The 23,406-nt window shown below is 42.7% G+C and overlaps 1 protein-coding gene across 1 annotated transcript; it reads right to left on the bottom strand.

Moving 5' to 3' along the window:
• Positions 1-6,013: 6,013 nt before the first annotated feature.
• MED1 (mediator complex subunit 1) lies at positions 6,014-22,528 on the bottom strand. The gene is made up of 16 exons (XM_065422802.1): positions 22,442-22,528; positions 21,374-21,452; positions 20,777-20,831; positions 20,519-20,651; positions 19,697-19,725; positions 19,158-19,229; positions 17,343-17,417; positions 16,597-16,670; positions 16,084-16,173; positions 14,654-14,765; positions 14,058-14,182; positions 13,748-13,866; positions 11,953-12,154; positions 11,620-11,715; positions 11,376-11,481; positions 6,014-9,644 (listed from the first exon to the last, which is right to left on the bottom strand). The coding sequence occupies exons 1-16, from the start codon at positions 22,526-22,528 to the stop codon at positions 6,410-6,412; spliced, it is 4,689 nt and encodes a 1,562-aa protein (XP_065278874.1). The 3' UTR covers positions 6,014-6,409.
• Positions 22,529-23,406: the final 878 nt, after the last annotated feature.

The raw sequence follows: 23,406 nt of genomic DNA, 5'->3' as shown, positions 1-23,406 counted from the left end.
CCCCCTTCAGGACTCTGCATCCCCCCACCATAGAGAGACTGCACCCGTTCCCAAGCTCCTACATCCTCCCCCACCATAGGGGAGACTGCGCCCCTTCCCAAGCTCCTGCATCCCCCCCACCCTAGAGAGACTGCACCCCTACCCAAGCTCCTGCATCCCCCCCCACCCTAGAGAGACTGCACCCCTTCCCAAGCTCCTACATCCTCCCCCACCCTAGAGAGACTGCACCCCTACCCAAGCTCCTGCATCCCCCCCCACCCTAGAGAGACTGCACCCCTTCCCAAGCTCCTACATCCTCCCCCACCATAGGGGAGACTGCGCCCCTTCCCAAGCTCCTGCATCCCCCCCACCCTAGAGAGACTGCACCCCTACCCAAGCTCCTGCATCCCCCCCCACCCTAGAGAGACTGCACCCCTTCCCAAGCTCCTACATCCTCCCCCACCATAGGGGAGACTGCGCCCCTTCCCAAGTTCCTGCATCCCCCCCACCCTAGAGAGACTGCACCCCTTCCCAGGGCCGTCTAATCCCCAACCCGAGGCTGCACCCTTCCCCGTTCAATACAGGGCACACAGCAGCACCCCCCTCCCCTTTCTCTCTCTCACACACACATACATCTAACATCCAGGGGAGATTGCAACTCGTCGGCTTTAACCCCACCTCTACCTCTCCGTGGAGATCACACACACCCTCTCCGGGGGGCTGACTACAGACTCTGCATCCCCTTCACCTATCCCTCGGGACCTGCAAGCCTCCGCTCCTCCAGGAGCCCAACGCCCCCCATCCCGGCCAGAGGGCTGCATCTACCCCCCAGGGAAACTTCAACCATCACCCCTCATCTACCCAAGGAGCTCACACGCCCCAAACCTGCCCTGCGGGAGCTTTACTCCCTTGACCTAATCCTGAGAGGAACTGCGCCCCTCCTGCACCCAGGGGGCTGCCCCTCTGGCAGTGACTGTTTACCCCGAGCTGGGGCTGATTGTGCTGCCCTGAAGCGCTCCCCCCAGTGGTGCCAGAGGAGACTGCATCATCCTCAAGCGTGTGTGGCCTCCGGGGCGACTGCAGACCTCTCCTGGCCGGGGGGGTAGCAGAGCCCTTCCCACTCTTTGGTCCCCTGATTTGCTGTATCACGCCCCCATGCATCTTATTCGGCCGCCTCCCGGGGCAACGCTTCGCATCGTAATGCGTTGGGGGTGCTGGGAGAGCTGCTCTCCGCTTCCCCTGCCGTCTCAATTTCCGGTAACAACAGCCCTGCCCAGACTGCGTCCAATCACATCCCCGCTGGGCGCGGTTTTGGAATGACGTAACGATGGCGGGAAAATCAAGCGTGGTGGGGGGGATTTAAATAGAGCGAGTCGCAAGAGCGACGTAGGGGAAGAGGGGTGGCGGCTCTGGGGAAGGTAGGCGGGATGGACGCAGCTGAACGTTAGCTGCAGACAGCATCCCAGACGTGCTGAAGACTTCCGACCAAAAATCCGTCTGAAGGGAGGACTCTCTGGGTTAGGGAATGACAGTTCCCTCAGCTGCAGAAAACAGATTCAACAGGAGCAGCACCCTAGAATCTACTATAAAACTCCAGCGTAGAAGCACAAGGAAAAGCACTCGCTTGACACTAGATCAGAGGTCCCTGGTGGCAAATTAGGGCTGGTGGAGCCTTTTTTACTACACCCTGTGGGCAAATACCAGTTTAATACACACTGTACTCCTACAGTGCCCTCCTTCAGAGAATCTCAAGGGACCTTAGAAACATCACTTAACTTCTCCGATAGCATTGAGAGAGAGGTCCACATCATTTACAGATAGGAGAAACTGAGGCACAAAGAGGAAAAGGACCTTGCTCAAGATCACATGGTTCGGCTGGGGTATAGCTGGAATTAGAACCCAGATCCCCTGACTCCCAGGCTTGTGCTTCTGCTTAACACCATCTTTCTCCTCGCATCAGACCTCAGTTGGGCCAGCGAGTACCCTCTGTATCCTCTTCAACTGTGCACATTTTAACCTGTGGTGGATCTTAGGCAGCAACAAATCACAGGCTTGAAATTGTACTAGGGTGTGGAGCCATCTAAGCTCCACAGTGGTTTACAGGAGACAACTCAATGGAAGACAGCTGAAGCCCATCAACAGCTAACAAGCTATAATTAAGGGACTTTAAAGGACCAATATGAATACAGAACTACTGCTCTGTATCTGTTGTCTTATCCATAAGCACATGGCAAACATCTCAACTTGACAAGCCACTGAAACTTGGTGACCATTGGACTACATTGGAGTGTAACAGAACACATTAATCCAATAGATTAGCTTCCTGTGCGGAAGCATGTCTCCACAAAACATTTTGCTAGAACTAAGCTAGTTGCTAGCTAACACTAGTTCTCTCTTCACTAATGTCAAATTAGTTACAAGAATTCCTGGTCCTGTCCAGTGATTTTAGCAATTCTGAACAAGGAGTGTGTATATGCATATACGGTGCCCAGTATATTGTGGGGACTAACAGAACTAAATGACACAGACCTTGTAAACTGAATATATTATTAGGTCACCAGTTCTCACTTAAGAGGGTTAGCCATGAAAGGCACAAATCATTAGGGAATACAAATTTTCCTCCCCATTTTATTTGTTCCTCTTTACCATTAAATCAGATTAAAGCTGTAATTCTAAAACAAAGCACTAAAAAAAAACTACAGGTTGAGATTCAGTGCTCTGACCCCCAAGCTATGCAGCACAGAAGACAGCCTGTGGACAAGTGGGGGCAAAGATGGTTGCACCCTTGGGATTCTAGCCTGCTGCAGCCCACAGGATAAATTAGGCTGCCATTGGGCTGTGTCACAGCTCAAAAGCTACATTAGGCCATGCACTATGGAGATGGTCTTAGCATGGGCCCTGCACCAAGGCATACAAAGGAGGTGGCTTTATGGTGTACCTGTGCCAGGGGAATTCCCCCCAGCCTCTTGCAGCACAAGTTCTGCCTCCTGTATGCCACCAGAGGAGTGGACAGAATGTGTCCCGTACTGTCAGAACCAATGTTTCACTGACAGGCGATAGCAATCTTTGATTTCTAAAATGATCCTTTGTAAGAGTGTTGACTTTACATACCTTGAAGTTAAGACAGTTCTTGGGAAGCAGAATGCTTTTAAATAAAGACAAGACAATATTCTTACCAAAGAAATGTATTTGCATGTAAATAAACATGTTTTTTCTTTTTTTTTGCAGTATTTCCAAAAAAGTTGAAAGTACACTCTACATTGAAAAAGAATGAAAAATTAGCAGGAAGTATTTACACGGTTGCCCACAAAAAGCAGATTTGAAGACACTTATTTACATAATGACCATTTAGGAAAGAACCATTTTCTTTTAATCTCAACATCCATTTCTTAACCTGAGATTAAAAGATTTGCCTTTTTAAAAATTTTTAAGTTTACACTTTTATCTTTCCAATACTGAAAGATGTAAAATATCATAGAGAATAACAAAAATATTTTAAAAATAAAACATTTGTAAGAGATCAAACATTTACATGTAAAATGTTTGTGTAATATTGACAAGTGTACCTCATCTCTGATCAGTGCAACAGAAGCATCATGCAACTATTGCCTGACTTTTAATGGCTGTCTTTCTCCCTTACTTAGTGTAAAACAAATAAGTGTATAAAGGGGAAAGGGTTACAGTGCATTATAAGTGGATTGAAAAGCTATTTACCTGCTATGACTACAGTTCAGGATTAAGTTTCTCTTGCAGCACTCAAAGCTACAGATGCTTAAAGAGGATGCAACTTTGTTCCCTGTATTTCTTTAGGTGTTAGCAATGATGCCCACCTCTTGCAGGAGAAATTTAGAACCCTGAACTTGAGTCTTAGGTAAGTAGTGAAGGAAACACATTCAGCTGTTTCATTTAAAATATATTTATAATTTAAATCTTAATAATTTGCAAAGCTGAACAATTTTTAAAAAAGCCTTTCACTGCATCTTTTATATTGTTAAAACACCAGTCCATTTTATTAATTGAGGAAATTATTCCTTGAACACCCAAACCTTGCTTTGCTTTTAACAGTGCTGTTAGCTTCAGCTAAGCCTTTACACAATCCAAAGAAGTTTAAAGGGTTATTTTAAATAAAGCAACTTAAATGAGATGGACAGAACTAAAACAGATAACAACCTGTTGCCATCTGAACAAGTATTATTTCCAAGATGCAGCCACTCAAGATAAAGTCATCTGGTGGTGTATTTCTTACATCCTCTTCATAGACACCACACAGTCATACGATTCTGATGCTGCATCAAATAATGTCATTTGCTGCAGGTTTAGACTTTATTTACTATTGTCTATCATCTCAGCACATGAAGCTGGGAGTATTGGTGAGAGGGAAGCCATGGAATGCAGACCACTAGGAGCAAGGGATGAAGGTTGGAAAATATAAGGGAGAGCTATTGTGTGTGAGAGAGAAATTCACACCTGCTTTCTATGTGACAATAGCAATTTCAGTATACAGCCCCAAATAGAGCTGAAGACAGGAAGAATGGAAAGTCTACAGCTAGCTGCGTAGAAGCCAACCCACTGAAAAGATACAAGCATTCCAGTTTTTAGGAGCTCTACATGAGCCAGAAAAGAGAAGCTGTTTGGCCTGAAAATGATCAGGGGGTTGGACTGTATGCAAGACAGGAAATGCCCACAGTTTAAAGGAAACCTAAACCTTGATGTCTTTTCAAACTGCAAACCCAAAATAAAGCGTATTCTCAAGCCCACAGGTGAAATCCTGGCCCCACTGAAGTCAGTGCGAAACTCAGTGGGGCAAGGATTTCACTCAATGCATTTCCCTGTAGGACCGAAAAGGAGATGGGTTCACGGTACTCTTTAGATACACTGTGTTCCCTTGTCTGAAGGCTCTTCCATGTCTCCTCCTCTATCAAAACGATCCTAACTGCTTTCATTTACAAAATAGACTTCTCACTCCTATCCTCTCAAGGACGGAGACTAGCAGGTCTTGCCTGCATCTGCCTTTAAAGTCCTGGTGAGAGAAGGAAATCCGCCGTTCGGGGAAATTATTGCTTCTATTGCAGCCAATCAGGTTTTACAGAGCCAAGACATTTCAGCATGTTTTTCATCAACACAAGTACTAACACCAGCACAGGAATGATTCACAACTACTGGTGAGCTAACAACCTCTCAAGTGGGGGTGGGGGGGGGGCATGGGGAATGCTTGTGTGGGTTACCAGCAGTGCTGCTGTGGGAAAACGTGCTGCACACACACAAAAATTAAAAATGCCCCAGGCACTTTTGCAACAGAAAGATTAAAAACATAAGGCCTGATTCCACAAAACATTTGCGCACACGAGTAACAATAGCTGCATTGACTTCAAATGGGATTTTTTTTACAATGAATAAAGTTAAGCATATTCTTAAGTATTTGCAGGATTGGGCCCTAAATGTATCTCTATAAAGGTTGTGAATTTTCATATATACACAGCACTGGGATTCTGGGGAATTTCGTTTCCTTTAAACCTAGCAAACAGCGCTCAGATCAGGGCAAAGCATGCTGTGATTTTACCAACTTCACCAAAGCTACAGTGGCTGCACATTTTCCAGGCTTTCCTAACCCACAGCTAACTAAGCTCCCACTCTCCCAGAGTCCCTTCAGACCCTGCATCACACAATTAAAATATAAAGACTGCATGAAAAACAAACAGCATGAGGCATTCAAATAGGGACATAAATAAATAGCTAAAACGCAAGGTCAATCGAACATCGACATAAATATCCTTCATCACTTTGACCTGGAATAAAACGCTGATGTCCATCAAAACACAGTGCCTGATTTTGCAGAGCTGCTGATGTCAATGGAAGATGAAGGTCCTCAGCACCTCTAAGAATCAGACACTAAATGATGAAGAAACTCCATAAAAGAAACCTGCAAAGCATTTCTCTTTTCTCCAGACACCCTTCAAAAAAAGAGAAAACCACAAGCCCCAAACATTAAAATATGCCCTAAAGTTATTAGCTCAAAACTTACTAAAAACTTATCATGAAAAGGAGAGGGAGGGGGAAAAATCTAATTCTTCAACAATAACTTATGTTTCTGCACCAATTTAGGGTCTGTTCCTCCAAACACTTACCCACATGCTTAACTCTACGCCCGTTGACTTTATAGGACTATTAATACGTGTAAAATTCAGCATGTGTGTAAATGGGCTGCAGACTTGGGGCCACAGTCAGAAGACTGGTTTGCCATTCCCAGTCAGAAAGATCGGCACTCGCAGGTATTCTGTGCAGGTTTTTGAGATCCTCAGAAATACTGTTTTCCTTTTAAACCATGTCCCTCAAGGTAAATGTGGTATTCTGAAATGAACGATTCTTTGCTTGCTATCTCTAGAACCCACTGGGAGGTTCTAGAGATCTTTTAAAATTATTTAAAAAAAAATTAATTGCCAATCAGAGCAACATCCATGAGGTCATCGTCTTCCTCCCCAATCAAAAAATCAGGGCTTGGCCGGGATGGCCTGTCAGCTGATAGGATAGCACTGCTTGTCATGGACAGAGTCTGGTCAGAAGAAATAGGTGATTTAGACCAACTTTCTGGTTTAATGCTATGAGACTTCTTCTTGTCTCTTTCTTTGTCACGATCCCTATCTCTGTCACGGTCTTTGTCTTTCACTTTCTTCTTCTCTTTTTTGTGCTTCTTATGTTTTTCTGAACTATATTCCGGTAGTGGCCTAATGCCATCATCAGAGCTGGGACTGTTCTGATAGGATTTCTCTGCTATAGAGGAGCCAGACTCGCTCTCACTGTCTATGTTTTGAGGAGTGTATGCTGGTGACTTACTGTGGCTGGGTGAGCAGCGTTCATGCTTTGGAGTAGACCCACTGATCAGAGGGGATCCATAGCTTTTGGAAGAAGCCATCTGAGGCCTTAAACTATCCCCACCTCCTTCCCCAGGTTTCTGCAAGGTTACTTTGGCTTTTATGCTAGGGGAACCACCATCATGTTTGCTGATGATAATCTTGGCCACTCCAGTACTACCAATGTTTTTGGAATCCGAAGTCTTCTTGGAAGAGTCAACAGATCCTCCAGAAACAGAGACTTTAGATTTGTCTTTGTCACTCTTCTCCCGCTTCCCCTGAAATTCGCCTCCAGACATGTTGTGTTTGGAGGACAAAGAATGGCTTGAGGAATTGGAACTTGGCCCCATCTGTCCATCCATTGGGTCTTCACCTCCAGGCCCACTAGTAACAACCCCATGTTTAAGTTTGTCTATGACTGCAATCAAGGATGGCTTCTTGTTTCTGCTTGGAGATTTGCCCTTGGAGCTTCCATGCTGGTTCTGAGATGAAGACATGGAAGAACCACCAGATGAAAAGGAAGATGAAGATGCTGCAGAAGAGTTTGATGAAGGAGGTGGTTTCTGGGACATGGACCCAGAGGATCCCATTCCTGAAGAGGACTTCATATTTGACCCCGATCCAGTCCCAGACATATGTGAGCCCCCAGAACCTGAACTGATAGGCGATTTTGCTTTTGATGACGGGGGAGTACCTGGAACAGGTTTCATTGGAGAGGCAAGCTTGTCAGAACCCCCTGATGGTCTAGAATGTGAAGGAGAAATGTTTGGTTTACTCATGGAAGGGTTCATAAGTGATGAAGGCTTCCCTTGAGGCTTCATCTTGGTACCTCCAGAACTGCTGCTGAGGCCATGTTTGGTGATAGGGGAGGACCCAGGCTTTCCCACAGACTGAGTGGAGCTTTTTGACTGACCTGAACCTGATCCACCTTGGCTCAGGTAGAGGCTGCTGCTCATCTTTGAGCCAGACGACCCTTCTGATTTGCTGCTTTTGACTTTGCCTGAGGCAGAAGAGGAGGAGGAAGAGGAGGAGGAATGGCTGTGATGGCTTTTGCTGCTTGAGGAGACAGAGCCACTGGTTGTATACTGGCCGTGTGAAGGTTTGCCAACAGTCACTGTCCCTTTGGGGATCTGAATTGTGATTTTTGGAATAGGAGGAGTGGCTACACCAGGAGGAGTCTGAGATCTGCCTGAACTTCCAGGAGATTTTGACCCACCAGAGCTTGCTGGTGGGGTGAAAGGTCTGTTCGATGAACTATGAGAGGGAGATTTCCCTTCTATGTCTGCTTTCTTCCGCTTTGGAAGCTTTTCTTTACTTTTACCATCACTGGACGGGGTCCGGCTGCGTTTTCCTGGTTTACCATCTAGCCCAGGACCCGATAAACTACTCCCAGAGCCATTGCCTTCTTTTACCCGTTTCTGAGACTTTTCCTTTCCCAAATCCCCTGTACTTAGTAAAGGGCTCTGGCTTCCACTATGATGCTCCATAATGTCAGAGGACCCCAGGGTTTTGCTCGCAGCTGTAATAATACTAAAGTCAACCAGGTCTGCCTGATTGCTTCCTTTAAATTTATTTTCTCCCCCATCACCCCCCAACACTTGCACTCCCAAACTACTTAGAGCCTGGGATGCAAAGCCCTTGAAATCGTCAGCATCTCCACTCTGACTGCTCTCATCGAAGTACTCCTCCCCAAAGCCACTTTGACTCTGACTGTTCAGTAAGTCAGGATTGAAATCTACTCCGTCTGGGAAAAAATGGTTTGAAGAGTCACTGTTTGGGCTCACAGTAGCATCTGCTATAAGGTCGGCTGGATCAGTGTACGGGTTCTCACTATTTGTCTGAAAGACATCTGGGTCAAATAGGGCACTTTGTGAATGTCCTGAACTAGAAGAGTCTCTTACAGGCGTTCCCATGGGTGGACAGTCCTCATTAGTGCTGGGGAGCTTGGCAGCTTCCTCTGCTATATCAGAAAGGATATCAGTAACATCAGCTCCAATGCTGTCTGAACTGGAAAGTCGAACCATCCTCTGAATACTGGGCTGAGAGTGAGGTATAGGCTGGGGGTACGTAGTAGGCGGAGTGCTGCACTGACTGGGCGCTGGAGTAATATGAGGGGTATCCAGAGTATCAGCGGTCATGTTGACATCAAAAATCGGGTTCTGGGAATCAACGTCCATTGAAAACAGCTCTCTCTGAAAATCATCCTCAGTTTGATGCTTGGGCTTGTCTGCTGGTGTGCGAGATTTTTTTTTCTTTTGCTTGTTCCCCCCAGGGCCCATTTCCATTCTGGGGGAGCCAGAAGAAGAGTTCTGCCTTTCAAGAGGGCTGCTCCCATACAGAGTGGAGAAGTCCTGAGGAGGATTGTCTTTAAGGAGGTTCATGAGCATCGGGTGGTTCTTGGTGTTGCTTGCTGGTGAGGATACTGGCGGTGGCGTGTGATGGGGAGGGGTTGGACTTGAACCTATGGTAGACCCCACATTCCCTGTGATCTGCAACAAACTAGTGAGAATAGGGTTCTGAGACACTTTGCTGAAGTCCTCCCCATGGCCCACCGAGTCATGCCTCTCTTTCATGCTCATGCTCATGTTAAACAGGGTAGTGATGGGCCCCCCCGGAAAAGTGTTTGTTGGTGTAGTGGTACCACTCATTGGGTTGTTGCCTGTGGTCATGCCGTACCCTGGGCTGCTGGCGGGGGGCAGGTTTTTCTTCACCATGTCTTCTACTGTCTCTGCAATAAGGGACAGGGCTGGTGTATCTGCCTGAATGGTTTCTGCCTTTCTACGAATGGCTCTCATCGTCACAGGAATGGACATACATCTGCAAGACAGAAAGTATGAAGGATTTAGTATGCAATTTGCTCATTTATAGAAACTGTCAACTAAAGAGTTCTAAAAACATTACAGGATTCACAGCAGTTCTGAGAGTTAGGAATTATCCCCCTTTTGCAGGACGGTAAACTAATGCAAATCGCAAGAGACTTGCCCCAGGTCACATGGCAAGACAGCAACTGAGCCAGGAATTGCCAGAATTTAGAATCTTTTGTTCCCTGCTGTATCTATTCATAGCTACTCTGTCATACTCCTCTAGCCATTGAACAACAGTGCCTCTCTACATTGCCTTCATTAATATTATCTGCTACATTTTTAATTACAATCAAACTTTAATAATTAGTAACTAAGTAATACTTAAGAGAAGGATGATCCTGTAGCTAAAGAGATTGGGTGTTAGGAGGGATAGGTTCTGTTCCCAGCTCTGCCACAGGCTCCATGTGTGACCTTGGGTACGTCAACTTAATCTGTGCCTCAGTTTCCCCATCTATAAAATAGGAATAATCATACTGACCTGTAAGGGAGGTAATTCATCAATATTGATAAGGAAGTCTGTAGGGTCTCTGTATGTGCACAGCATTATTAACACCTAGTAGTTTTCTAAATGCTTCCAATGTTGCCTGGGGCTGAACAATTTTGATAAAGGACCTGTGTAAATGTAAAGCCTGGGGGCGGGGCTATCAAATGTTGGAACCGTGAGTGAGTCACCCTCTAATTCAAAGAGAGGCAGAGACTTTGAAGGCAACTGCAAGCTCATCACGAAGCATGAAAACACGTACAACTAAGACAGGCATCCAGAAAACAGATATTTCATAAGGTCAGCAGTTGCTGCTCCGCAGTTAAAGTTGGAACTGAGATTCCAATACAACCCTGGTTTTGCCTCCCTTTCTCCTGATCATCATTTGCCTGAAATCCACAGACAAAGGATGAATGGCTTCAAATCTGGTAGATTTTGTCCAAGGCTGGCGTAGAAAACTCTCAACAAAAGTTGAAGTGCATTAGAAATGGAGTTCTGGAATGATGCCACCCAGACAGAGGTGTTCACCAGAATTCAGAAAAAGTCTTTTAATGATATTTTGTCTCTTTTGTAGCTAAGAAATAGAAAGGATAATGGAAGCAGTATGTACCAGTAGACAGGGCATTAGACAGAGGCTCAGGTGACTTGGCTTATAGTCCTGTCTCTGCCACTTGCCTGCTCGGTGACCTTGGGCATATGACTTTAAACTTCCGTGCCTCAGTTTCCCCATCTGTATAATGGGAATAATGCTACTTAAGTCATTTGTAAAGTGCTTTGAGATTTATGGATGAGAATTGCTACAAAAGATCTAGGCATTATTATTTATTTGTATTATTGTAGCGCTATTACTATTATACATAGATTTGAGGAGGCTAGAAATCTATGTCGCATGCTTATAACAATGATTGTTAAGCAAGAGTTACTGATTAACTCAGTTTCTTTAGACACTACAAATATTCAGCTATTCAAGCACTCCCTTTGGCTGAACAAACTGTAGTGCTTTATAAATAACTATGGCGGATAGTCTGAACGAGATAGCAGGTGATCTACAACGGGATCTTTCTGCAGAAAAATGACCTGTAGAACCACTGTCGCCTAGATATTTGTGAAGTGCCCACCAGTATATCTGGGTGCTAGTTCTGGGGATTTATAAAAGATGCTCTGAGTAGCATCTAATGGCAACACAGAGAAGGCCTGGTTTACCTTTGAACAACTTTGGCAATGAAGTCATCTGTACAGATGAGAGCATCAGAGAGCCCTTTATATAGTTTACAGTTCACATGTGTGGAGTCCTGCACATCCATGACCACTGGAAGACAGAGAGAAGGTGTTTGGGAGACATTAAACTTCCAACTGTAGTGGCAAAAACAAACAAACAAAAAAACCCAACCCTATTTTCACCTGAAATCCATTTATAAACACATGCTTTTCACTGACCCCTACTCACCACACACCAGGGAGTCATTCACAGGATGCTGAAAGGATACACTGAAACAGGAATCGGAGAGGGGGCAAACTTCAAATTGCAGGATCCCAGGAGAATCTGAAAGACACAGGAGCTGGTAAATGCAGCATCTTCACAGCACAAGAGACGAAGACAGACATGAGCTCAAATATAGCCATCCAAAAGAAAGAAAAATAAAATGGTGAAGCAAAGCAGCCTGGGCTTCTAATTTCCTATTCCCCAAACCCGCCGTCTGATTCTAACACGCTACAGAGAACAATCCAGGATCATCTCTAGTCCCAGAATTTTATTTATGTTGGTCAATGTGTCACCCACCTTCTTTTAAAACAGTTCGCTTGACACAACTGCCAATCAGTGTGTTGTAGGCCACTTGATGCCTGATCAAGTTGAGGATGAGAGGAACCCGGCCAGGGTGCTGGAAGGTGATTTTACTAATGAGAGTTCCTTGCAGGCTTCTTCCATCTGGAAGAGGAGCATCCTTGTTCAGGAAATAGCAGTGCTGCTGTCCTGGAAGAGCCTAGGAAACAATCTGTGCTTTACTCCAATGGTACTGGATACAAGGAAGTAAAGACAGCTACCAAAGCAAGTGCAGCTCCAAAATCTGTGTCATGCTCAGTTACCTTTGTAGTTGGAATTGACACATTGGAGAGACACTTTCTAAGAATCAAACCCTTTTATAAACTGATTTACAACCTGAACAAAATACCAGTCTAGAAATACCACTGCCAAGAATGATAATAGTACTCTGCACCTCTATACTGCCCCATCAGAGGTTCTCAAAGCACTTTTATACACAGTAAACTTCACTGTCCTTTTGTGAGGTGATTAAGTATTGATCCATTTTACAGTTGGGGAAACGGAGGCACAGAAGGTGAAATCTTGGCCTCACTGAATTCAATGCGAGTTTTATATTGACTTCGGTGAGTCCAGGATTTCACACAAACTGTTTAAGTGACTTACCCAAAGGTCACACAGTGTAGTCAGTGGAATAGCCACACACAGAACCCAAGAATGTTAACTCCCAGATCTCTGCCCTAACCACCACGGTGACATTCCACCTCTCATGATGCTTGGGTTTTATAATTACACAGTCAAAGTCAATTCCCACTCATTATACATGCAAATGCAAAAACATCTATAAACCCCAAAAAAGCCCATTCAAATTACATTAAGAATCTAAGCTACCTATAGAAGCCAGATAATTCCATGTTAATGTGAGCATTCAGTCGCTTGCTGTGTACAGATATTGGTATGTTCAATGGAAACTGCATCTTTCAACACAGTAGCCAACCCAGAAAGTACCTTCCTCTTCCCTCCGCACATCAGCTACAAGTTTTCCACCTCATGGCAGTCACTCAGAGAAGCAGTGGTTTAACAGTACAAATGATTTCAATACCTTCCCATAAATCCAGTCTCTGGCATACCATAATTTTGGCTACCCTTATAGTTCTCATCTGTGCAACTAACCCAATCAAAATGGCGAGTCTGTCCTTAGGAGGACCAGCTCATTAGCACAGGCAAACGTTTAAAAAAGAGGTCATTTATCAAATGTTGTTAGACCAAATTGCTGATCTTCTCTGGTCATCTTACATTCTCCACTCCCAAGACTTTTGTTTTGATCCGTGATTCTCAGTTAAATAGGAACATTAAACAAGACAACCCATGCAGACAAACTCATTGGTTGCACATGCATCGGTTTATTTACCAACAGTCTGACAAAATAGTACATAGCAGTTTTGGGTTACCTTTTGTAATGGAGGTAGATCAGTTGCAAAAAGAAACTCTTGCAGTCCAGAGGATGACCAATTCAAAGTTAAGACAGGACAATTAACCTACTGTGATTGTGTCTTTTCCAGCATTCTGGCTTGGATAACTTAGGTTGTGTCTACACACAAAAGCGGTACCTCTTTAAGTATAACTGCATCCAGTCTAGGGGCTGCACTGGAATAACTATTGGTAAAAACATGCCCCTAATTGACAGTTATACTGGTACAAGAGAAGGCTGTAGTTCTATTTAATACTTTCCAGTCCAGGGTTTCTAACTCTTTTCAAAAGTCCTCAACCTGCCTCTTCTGTGTGCTTAGTTCCCCAGTTCTAGTGACATACTTACTGCATAGAAGCGCATGTTGTGGTTTAAAGGTACAGAATCGGTCTCCTTGGATAACTCAAACTGCGTGATCAGCTCATACAGGGGGACAAACGTTGGCGGGGTGTCAAACAATGGGATTCCTGAGGAAACACAGCAGAGCATAATGACCACATCATGGAGCTAAAAGGAGCTGCGCAATAATATGGACCTATTCAATCCTCAAAAGTACATATAAAAGAGTATAAGAACTTGGGTTAAACTCACTTTGTGTGCTTAAAACAATCTACTAGTAAAAGCTAGTGAATACTTGTCTGATAGAGTTACAACCCACCTGTGCAGTTCTGCAGTTTCTGAATGAAAGCCCGGGATACTGGAATAGGTCGTGGGAACTTCAAGAAGAAGCAAGCTGGCAAGTCAACACTGTTGGCACTGGTGACTGATGAGAAGGATGGAGTCCTAAAGCATTGAAGTTACTTGTTTTTTATTACATGAATATTTATATTTATGTAGGTACATTATGTTCTCTCCCCCCCACAAATAGTGCCTGAGCACCATACAAACATTAATGAATGTATCCTCACAATACACATGTAAGGTAGAAAAGTATTATGGTGTATGCACAGAAACAATTTTTAAAGTGTGTCTATATTTTAAGATACACATTTTATCCTCTGCCCAAACTTATGTCTGTATCTTGTCTGTTACTTCTGAAAAATTACGACACTTGATTAACACCTGAAAAATAGGCTTCACTCATGTCTCAAGCGCAGGGTATTTCACAGATCGGGGCCACATCAAATCCCATGACTGATGATACGACATTGTGTTATTGACATGGCTTGGAAAGAGGACTCAAAACAGGGACACACCGGTAGCAACTGAATGAGGCCACTGTGAGAGGCCCCAGCAGAAGTGCCCTTTCCTTACCCTTTGTTGTCAACAGGATGAGATCCCATAATTAATGGTGCAATTGGGAGTTTGTACATAGCCAAGGTTCCTTCTATTGTTATCGATGCGTTCATGCCCAAAGACCGAGGGACTGGAAGAGGAGGCAAGAGAAAGGAGACCGTATCAAAAACCGCTGGAAAAACCATTAATGTGCTTTAGGAGTTAAAAATACTGCTCACGTGTAGATGCGTTATTTGTCTATGTAGCATCTCTTTCAAAGTTTGATATAGTCTAGTTTGAATGTGCAGCCTCTTATTTATGCTATTTGAAGTTCTATTTCTCTTTTCTGGGGTGGGCCTATTACCTGTCAGCAATAGATTTCAAGTGAATTTACAACCTTACCGTACATTTCTATGTGCAAAATTATTTATGATTTTGGATGCATTCGGTCCCAGTGTCTTATTTTTCCAAGTTGTCTCGCTCTTGCTAGATACGGAGCTTGGTGTTATTGTATAAAATGCTAACAAAAAGCAAACCTCTATGTGAAAGTTTATTATTATAGTCCTACAAAAAGCCACACTCATAATCATGGCTGAAATCAGGGGAAAGAATTTTTTTGTAATTAATCAATAAAAAATAAACCTAGAGTTAGCCATCCTGGATTAAATTCACCTCACTGCATATTTTGAGGGCTTAAGTAGGACTTAAGTGATGCACTGGCTTTGTGCAGGCCTGCACAGAAGTGGATTTCACCTCCAGAGGGCAACCGTATCCAGAAAATGGGAGAAGTGTCCTAGGGTTTGCATGTGCTTCTCAAACCTACGTCAGTCACTCTGCCCTTGCTTCTCTCATATTGGAGAGCAATGGTTGCAGACAGCCAAATGGTCGTGACTCCCTGATCCTGGCTGTCCAACCCCAGTGGAAGCGGCAGTAGCAGGAGACCTAGTCTAACTTCTGCCACTGGCGTAAGGTCCTGAAAGGACCACTGACTTTATGTTAGTGGATGACCAAGCGCACTGGAGCTCTGCTTTACTATGCTCCTCTCGCCCTTGGAACACATCTGACATGACCTCTCCTTTCTGTTATGGCAGGGGCAAGAGGGCTGGCTGGCGTAGAAAACAGAAGAGCCACTTCTGCCAGCTTGCTGCTGGGGGAGACTTCCCCTATGCAATGGCAATTCTCCATCAGCCAGCTCCAGACATGAAGGCCATTTTGTGCTGCTTATGAAGGAGAACCCAGCCATCAATCTTCAGAATTCTACACTTTCCTCAAAAATCTAAACTCTACCACCAGTAAGTCAGTCACTCACGCTATAAGGAAGCTGCCTTCTTCTACAACATTCTTGTCTCTAACTCATAAAAACTCATAGAAAAGTTTAAACAAAACCAGGAACAAGTTTTAGACAGACTGAAAATCTTATGTGCCTAAAGTACAATCAGTGGCCAGAAGCAGCCTTTTAGGTGACGTACCGTTGTTCTCATGCAAAATAATGGGGGCTCCAGTGCCTTCTTCAAATAAATCATAGGGCGAAACGTAATACTTGAGATTCATCAGGTGACCTGTGGGAAACAGGCTTGTTAATGAGGGCCTTGATGGATGAGTTACACCAATCCTTCATAAAAGTCACTAGCAACCAGACCACACTCACTTTGCGATACTGCACATGAAGTGCAAAGCTGTTCAAACAGTCACTCTTTTTAAAGAGGCCAAGATGTCTGACAGAGAGAAACTGTGCATTGTAAATCCAGTATAGGGAGTGATTTTGTAAAAGTAAAACTACCCTACTGGATCATGAGGTTCTTAGAAATATGTAGATGATCACCACTCTTACACTGGCAACTCTTATCTACTATTACCATCTCCTAATATGAAGCTCAGCTACCATTCATAAAGGTTTTAGTCACCTGAATAAAATCAGACAACTAAGAAGGGTCTGTTCAATCCCCCATTCTCTCTTTTGGTTACACAAAAGACACAGATACCTCCACTTCTTGGGGTGAGATACCCAACACTGCCATGAAGAATCTTGTCGAGGAGACTTCCGTTGGTGGCTTGCCTACAACAGAGAGAATTGTAGATTTATAATGTGCTGGAGCATAGTTCAAATCCCAAACGTCTAAGCACTGGTGGCTCCTTTGAGATCTTACAATACACAGTTCACAGTCAGATAAAAGTAAGTATCTTAAGCTCCCACTGTAATTGGAAAACGTCTCAAAGTATTGGCGAAAGGAGTCATCAGTTTCCCCACTAGCTAAGTGGGTTTTAGTCCATTAAATCTACAACAGTAAAAGCTAACGTAAGTGGTTCCCAACCTGTTTTGTTGGAACAACCCGTGATAGATTGGCAGGTGGCTGATCAACCCCATCCCAGTATCTCCTCCTGCTATTTGCTAGAAAAGTTGCTGTATCTATTTTTTTTTCCAGTCAGTCCCTCGTTTACGCTGTCTCTGCTCTTTTTCAATCTCTATTCTCTCTTTTTCCATCCTCAGCCTGTTTTTTCCTCACTTTCTATTTCAATTGCTCATTCTGCAGTTAAACACAGACTTTAGAAAAGCCTTAAAAATGATTAACAGTTTCTATAACGCTTTGTATCAACCTCCAGTTGCATAGGGTTGTTTTAATGTCAGCATCAGTTTTTTAAAAAAAAATTCAGGAAGTATGGGCCTCATCATGGCACCAATTCATGCCCAGGTATTGAGAAAAATCAAAAGGTATATAAATGTTCTTACCAGTACATCACTGCCATCTTTGAGAGATCCAGCTCCAAAGACTGAAGAGCCAAGTACATTTTAGTTTTAAGTTTGCTTGAAAAAAAAGCAGCATGGAAAAAAAAAAAAAGAATTCAAGAAACTGTACAGAACCTGAAGTTAACTCAGAACTTCAGATTAAATTCTTTACTAATAGTATGACCCTAATCATGGTATTAAATCACTAAAGACAGTCATTTTTTCCTATTATGGTATCAATGTAAACTGATAAAAGACGTATACACAGTGAATGATACAATGTCTCACATCTTAGATTGTATATTATATTTTGTTTTCTTTTCTCAATTTGTATAGAGCAAATCATGTACATATGTATTCCTAATTTGGTATCTGTGTACTTCATGATTATAATAAAAGATAAAATTAAGGGCTTTATATGTACATCTATGTTTTTTAAATCAAAAATGCACAGAACCACAGAGGAGAAAATGAAAAGAATAAGAATTTTTATGCTTCATAGTATTTTACTATTAAATTCATTTCAGTCTCTGTCTAGAAATCAACCCTGGCTGCCTAGATCGCAGCAAGTTTCTAAGTTCATGCAATCAAGTGTGTGCGCGTGTGCAGCTGACACAGTACTCGCTAAAGACTCAACACTGCAAGGTACTAAGTATCTTCCGGGAGATGTTCAGCAGTCTCTACTTTCATTGAAGTCAATGGGAGATGTGGGGTGCTTAGCAGTTTTGAAATCAGGCCACATACGTGGACTTAGGAGTCTATATTTAGGCTCTCCCCCCTCCTTTTTTTTTTTTAAATCTTGCCCACTATGAATAGATTTTTTTTTTTTATGTCAGTGAAAATGGGTATTGGATTGAAATATTCCCCTGCATTGTTGAGAGTCCCTAAAATAACACCACTGTGTTAGTTAGCAGTGAAATCAGAGAGAAACAAAATGAACCTGAAACTGACCAGTTCATTATCTCACCTGATATGAAGTGAAATGTAAACGCACTGCATAAATATAGAAGTGACATTTTAAAATTTCTTTTAGTATTTTAGTATAAACTTAGGCCCTGATCCTGCAAACACGTATGCACCTGAATAACCCAATGTAAGCCTTTTGGGGCAGGGACTGTCTTTTTGTTCTGTGCTTTTACAACTCCAAGCACGATGGGATCCTGGTCCACAACTGGGATTCCTAGGCACGATGGTAATTCAAATAAATACATGGAGGATCAGGGCATTGGTAAGGAAATTTGTTAATATAGTTTATCTTGACAGTGACCTTTAAATGCAGTGCTTTTTTATGTATAAAGACAAATGGTTATCAAGATAAAAAACAGTTTTTCAAGTCTCTTAGTGTAAGAAAATTGATAAATGGATTCCCAAACAAATGATGTAACTTGTTAGAGATTTGTAACTTGGGCTCCAATATTATAAACACTTATACACAGTCTTAACTTTAAGAGGGATAGCTCAGTGGTTTAAGCATTGGCCTGCTAAACCCAGGGTTGTGAGTTCAATCCTTGGGGGGGCCACTTAGGGATCTGGGGCAAAATCAGTACTTGGTCCTGCTAGTGAAGGCAGGGGGCTGGACTCGATGACCTTTCAGGGTCCCTTCCAGTTCTAGGAGATAGGATATCTCCATATATTATTATTGGTTATTATTTTATTTATTAGCACACAAGCAGGCCGACGGAAGCCAACAGGACTAGTCACCTGTGTAAAATTAACATGGGTTAAGTGCTTGCAGAATTGGGGCCTAGACTGGTTATATAACCATAAAAGGGGGGGGGGGGGAGGGGGAAAGATACACTACATGCTATATACACTTACTTGTCTCCAGGAAGTTTATAAAGGTTCACAAGTCCCTTTAGATGCTTAGAGAATTCATCAAAGTTTTTCTCTCTAGGAGGGGGAAAAAATGGTCATTGTTAAGCCATTTGGATAAATTGTTCATAGTAGATTGTTTTATTTTTAAGAATTATTATCTTTATAATAAAATTCTTACATCACTCAGGAATTTACTTTTACAACATGAAAACTGTGAAAATGTGTTTCTTTCATCACTGTCTGTAATATTGGCAGTCGATTTACTTTTAGCTTTTTGTTTTTTAAATTTCTCTGCAAAATATCCTGGTCAAGAGACAATTGTGTGGCCTCGTACAGAGGCTTCAAAGGTACCATGCATAATGAAAAGAGTGAGGAAGTCCTGGCCAAACGAAGCCAGAAAACCTCTTGTGAAAGTGCAGAGACTTTGTGAAGAAGGAACAGTTACCAACTGCTGTACAATTCCAACCATCAAATGGTACTGCTGATCATTGCATCCTGAAAAAGCTTCTTTTCCCTGATATTGAACAACTGTTTTTGCTCACCTCAGCTGTTGCACCAGTTCTGGACAGCTCTGAAATGGAAAGAACATACACTACATTCATTTCAAATTAATCTGTGACTTTTGAACATTTCTATGACTATAAAATCCAGGGACAGAATGAGGTTTCTGACCATTATCTTCTGGTGAGAAACAGTTTTACACTCACTGCTCTACACCAGTATGGTTCTGATGCCCTGTTTGTCAATCACTTGCAGCACAAATTAAATTAATATTATCTCCTGTTAAACAACTATACCAGTTTTCAAACTTGGGGGCTTTAAGTTGAACACCTAAATCTATATGTAGGCATCTACTAAAAGTGCCATGGTTTTCAGAGGTGCAATTAAATCAATGGGAATTGCAGATGCCACCGCCTCTGAAAAATCAGGCCACTTTTTTAAGATGCCTAACTTTAGGCCTCCAAGTTGAAACATTTTGACCCAAGTTTCCATCTTCCATCTACAGAACTGTAAGTTTTATCAATAATAAAGAAATATACTGAAGGAAACAGATAAAAAGCTACAGATAACTGTAATTCTGCTTTGACGGTTGATTATACTCTGACTCAAAGAAAAATATGGACCATTATCTAAGTGGTTCTTGTTCACATGCACAGAACTGAACTAATCACCAAATTTAGGAGTGAGAAGGAATCTCCCCATGGAGGTTTTCACCTTCCACTTGAGCCACGAGTAGAGATTTTCTATGAGAACTAGATGGACATATTTTACACAATTGATTCCCTGTGTTTGTGCAGAGGGGAGGCAAACCAACACTGCTTGCCTTTGGCGTTACCCATCTCCTCTTTCTAGGTTATACGTACCACAGGATTTTCTCCATGGTGCGCCACCTTCACATCACACAGCAGCCCTGTAGGATCTAACTGGACTTCCACATAGAACATGTCTGAAGTGATGTAACATTCAGTGCCATTTGCACTAAGGTGAGATCCAAGGCTTACATACAAAACAAAACAAAAATTGCTATGAGATGCACACAAAAAACAATCAAACCAGCAGTGAGATTATGATGATTCTGTACAGATACACAGGAAATGCCTCTGCCACAAAAGAAGACTTACCCATTTTGTCTAGCTATAGACTCCAAGCGATCTGTCATGGCAGGCAGAGACGATACTAAACAGGAAAGACACAAGGCAAGTTTAGACTGAATGACTCTTAATTTCCCCATAGGAGTGTATTCATGTGGCACTAAGTGCAGTCTCAACTACCCTTCCTCACACACACACAAGCCAACATTATTCACTTGTACGGTTTCACATCTGGGTGCATGCACACATGAATTATTGACATGCAAAATATAGCAGGAGCAATTTTTAAAAAGAAAAATAAATACTGCCCACCATCGCAGTCACAACTGCAAAGAAATGAACTGATATTCTTCCATGTTCCCATACAAAACCACTTTTGGGTTGAGGCCAGGCAAATGGTTTAGCTGGCAACCTAAACTATGACGTTCTACTGTGGCATAAGTGGTAAATATGTGCGTGTGAGAGTGTGCACGCACATGTGTAAATGCACATACCAGAAACACAAAATGAAACATTTGCTATTCCTGTTTATTTTTACAATTTAATATTTCAATCATGTTTCATTCTGAACACTATGGAAAGCGTAAGTACATTTTTTGTTGTTACATTTCCAAGGAGTTTACCAACCTTTTAATGCTTTCTGCAAAGTCTCCAAACAGCTCACCAGATGTTGATGGCCCCCAGAGTTCATCGCAACCCGTTTTTCCTGAGTGAAAAGGGAGAAAACAACCACCATTTGTATGCAATGTTCATCAAGACTGAGTCCATAACTGTTATTCAGGGCCAAATGTTGTTTATTCAGACAATTTAAAATTAATTAAATCCTATCCCAGAATTACTCTTCCATTTAGCTTCTTAAAATGAAAACAGGAGCAAGATAACTTAAAGATATCCACTGCGCGCACACACTTTTTTTTTCTTAAGCAGCTGATTGAATTGGAAGAATTGACTCTAATAGCTTTTTATATATGCATAATCCTAAACAAACCGAGAATAATAAAGGAAGAAATGGGGGGAAATAGCCAGGCATGCAAATTTCACACACCACAGAACAATATTTGCCAAAAACTTTGGGTTATCTTTCTCTTCCCCATTGCTGCCATTCCAACAAACGCACCAGCCGGGCAGTGGTGCTAAAACTGAAAGCAACATGCCTAACATTAGGAACGCTTCTACAATAACTTGGTGCAGCTCTTCACAAATTAACTGTACTTCTACCAGAAAAGGAGAATGAATGAGACCGTGCTGCACAACTGCACTAACAGCTAGTTGCCAAAGGGGACTGGTACCTTAGTTCTGAGTAGAGACTGCAGTCCAGTGGTAAAGGGCAGCAGGATCATGGGTTCTATTCCTGACTCTGCCGATGTTCCATTATGTGCCCTTGGGTAAGCTACTTCATCTCTTTGTGCCTGTTTCCCCTTAGTCTGTCTTGTCTATTTAAATTATAAACTTTTCCAGGCAGGAACTATTTCTCCCTGTTTGGGTTAGCACAATGGGAACCCTGATCTTGGCTACGCCCTCTAGATGCAACTGGTAAAACCCTTCTTCTATGAGCGGTTGTAAGGATTAAGATTTTGCAAAACACCTTGAGACAGCTGGCTGAGGAGTGCTAAAGAACTATTACTACTAATCCAGACTACATAACTACACCATTCTCCCAGGAAACAATCTCATCCAGACTCCTCCAATTCTCACCATGACTTGACGGACAAGCTTCACCGTTTCAGTCCAAGGTCTGTTTTGGTTAAACTTTGCATGAAGTCGTTCCAAGAGAGAACTCATCTTATTCAGCTTCTCCGTTTCTACAGGACAAATGATATGGGACAACTCAGTCAGGGGGCCTGCCGCTGTTTAATCTCAGTGCTGACAACAACATTCAAACTTTTACAAATAAAAACTCCTGCAAGTTCTAAATAAAAGATGTGTCCTTTGCCTTTAACAGCAACATAAAACAATTCTGAGAAATTTTACTTATTGCCACTTTACTCTTCTCTCTCACACACACACACACAGTTAAATAATGCAAAGACTGTACCAAAGGTCATCATACCCAGGAGACAATAAGACTTCAAAGACCTCTTGGGGCAATCAGTAGGACTACATATGTGAGTAAGATGAGAGAGTGGGATTTGGTCCATCTAGTTTAGTCTTGGTATTGCATTATAATTGACTGCATACCCTTTGCAGGCACAAGAGGATGGTTTAAAGACCTGCTGAAAGCTCAAGGAAAACAGAAGATAAGAAGCATAGCAGATCTTTACAGAGGGGAGGTTCTACTTTCAATCTCCTGTCTCTTATTGCACGGTATACACTTATAGTTCCTTTCCAACTCTTTTGTTCTACTAACCTTATTGTATGGCAAAGATCCTCCCCACAGACCACCTTCTTTCCCAACCTCCCAATCACCCACTACAATCAACTATTTGTATTCGGTGAATCACCAGGGAGGAACCCACAGACCACAGTCAGATCCACTGTACTCACATTCATGTATGAAATTCTTTTCTTTTTTCAAAAAGAACAGGAGTACTTGTGGCACCTTAGAGACTAACAAATTTATTAGAGCATAAGCTTTCGTGGGCTACAACCCACTTCTTCGGATGCATATATTCTTTTTTCAAAACACCTTCACAGCACTGAATGGAAGTCAACATAACACC

Source organism: Emys orbicularis, chromosome 25 (genome assembly GCF_028017835.1).
Source record: "Emys orbicularis isolate rEmyOrb1 chromosome 25, rEmyOrb1.hap1, whole genome shotgun sequence".
Classification (NCBI taxonomy): Eukaryota; Metazoa; Chordata; order Testudines; family Emydidae; genus Emys; species Emys orbicularis.
Note: the sequence above shows the minus strand (reverse complement) of the source record. Positions and strands in the feature narration are given on the sequence as shown.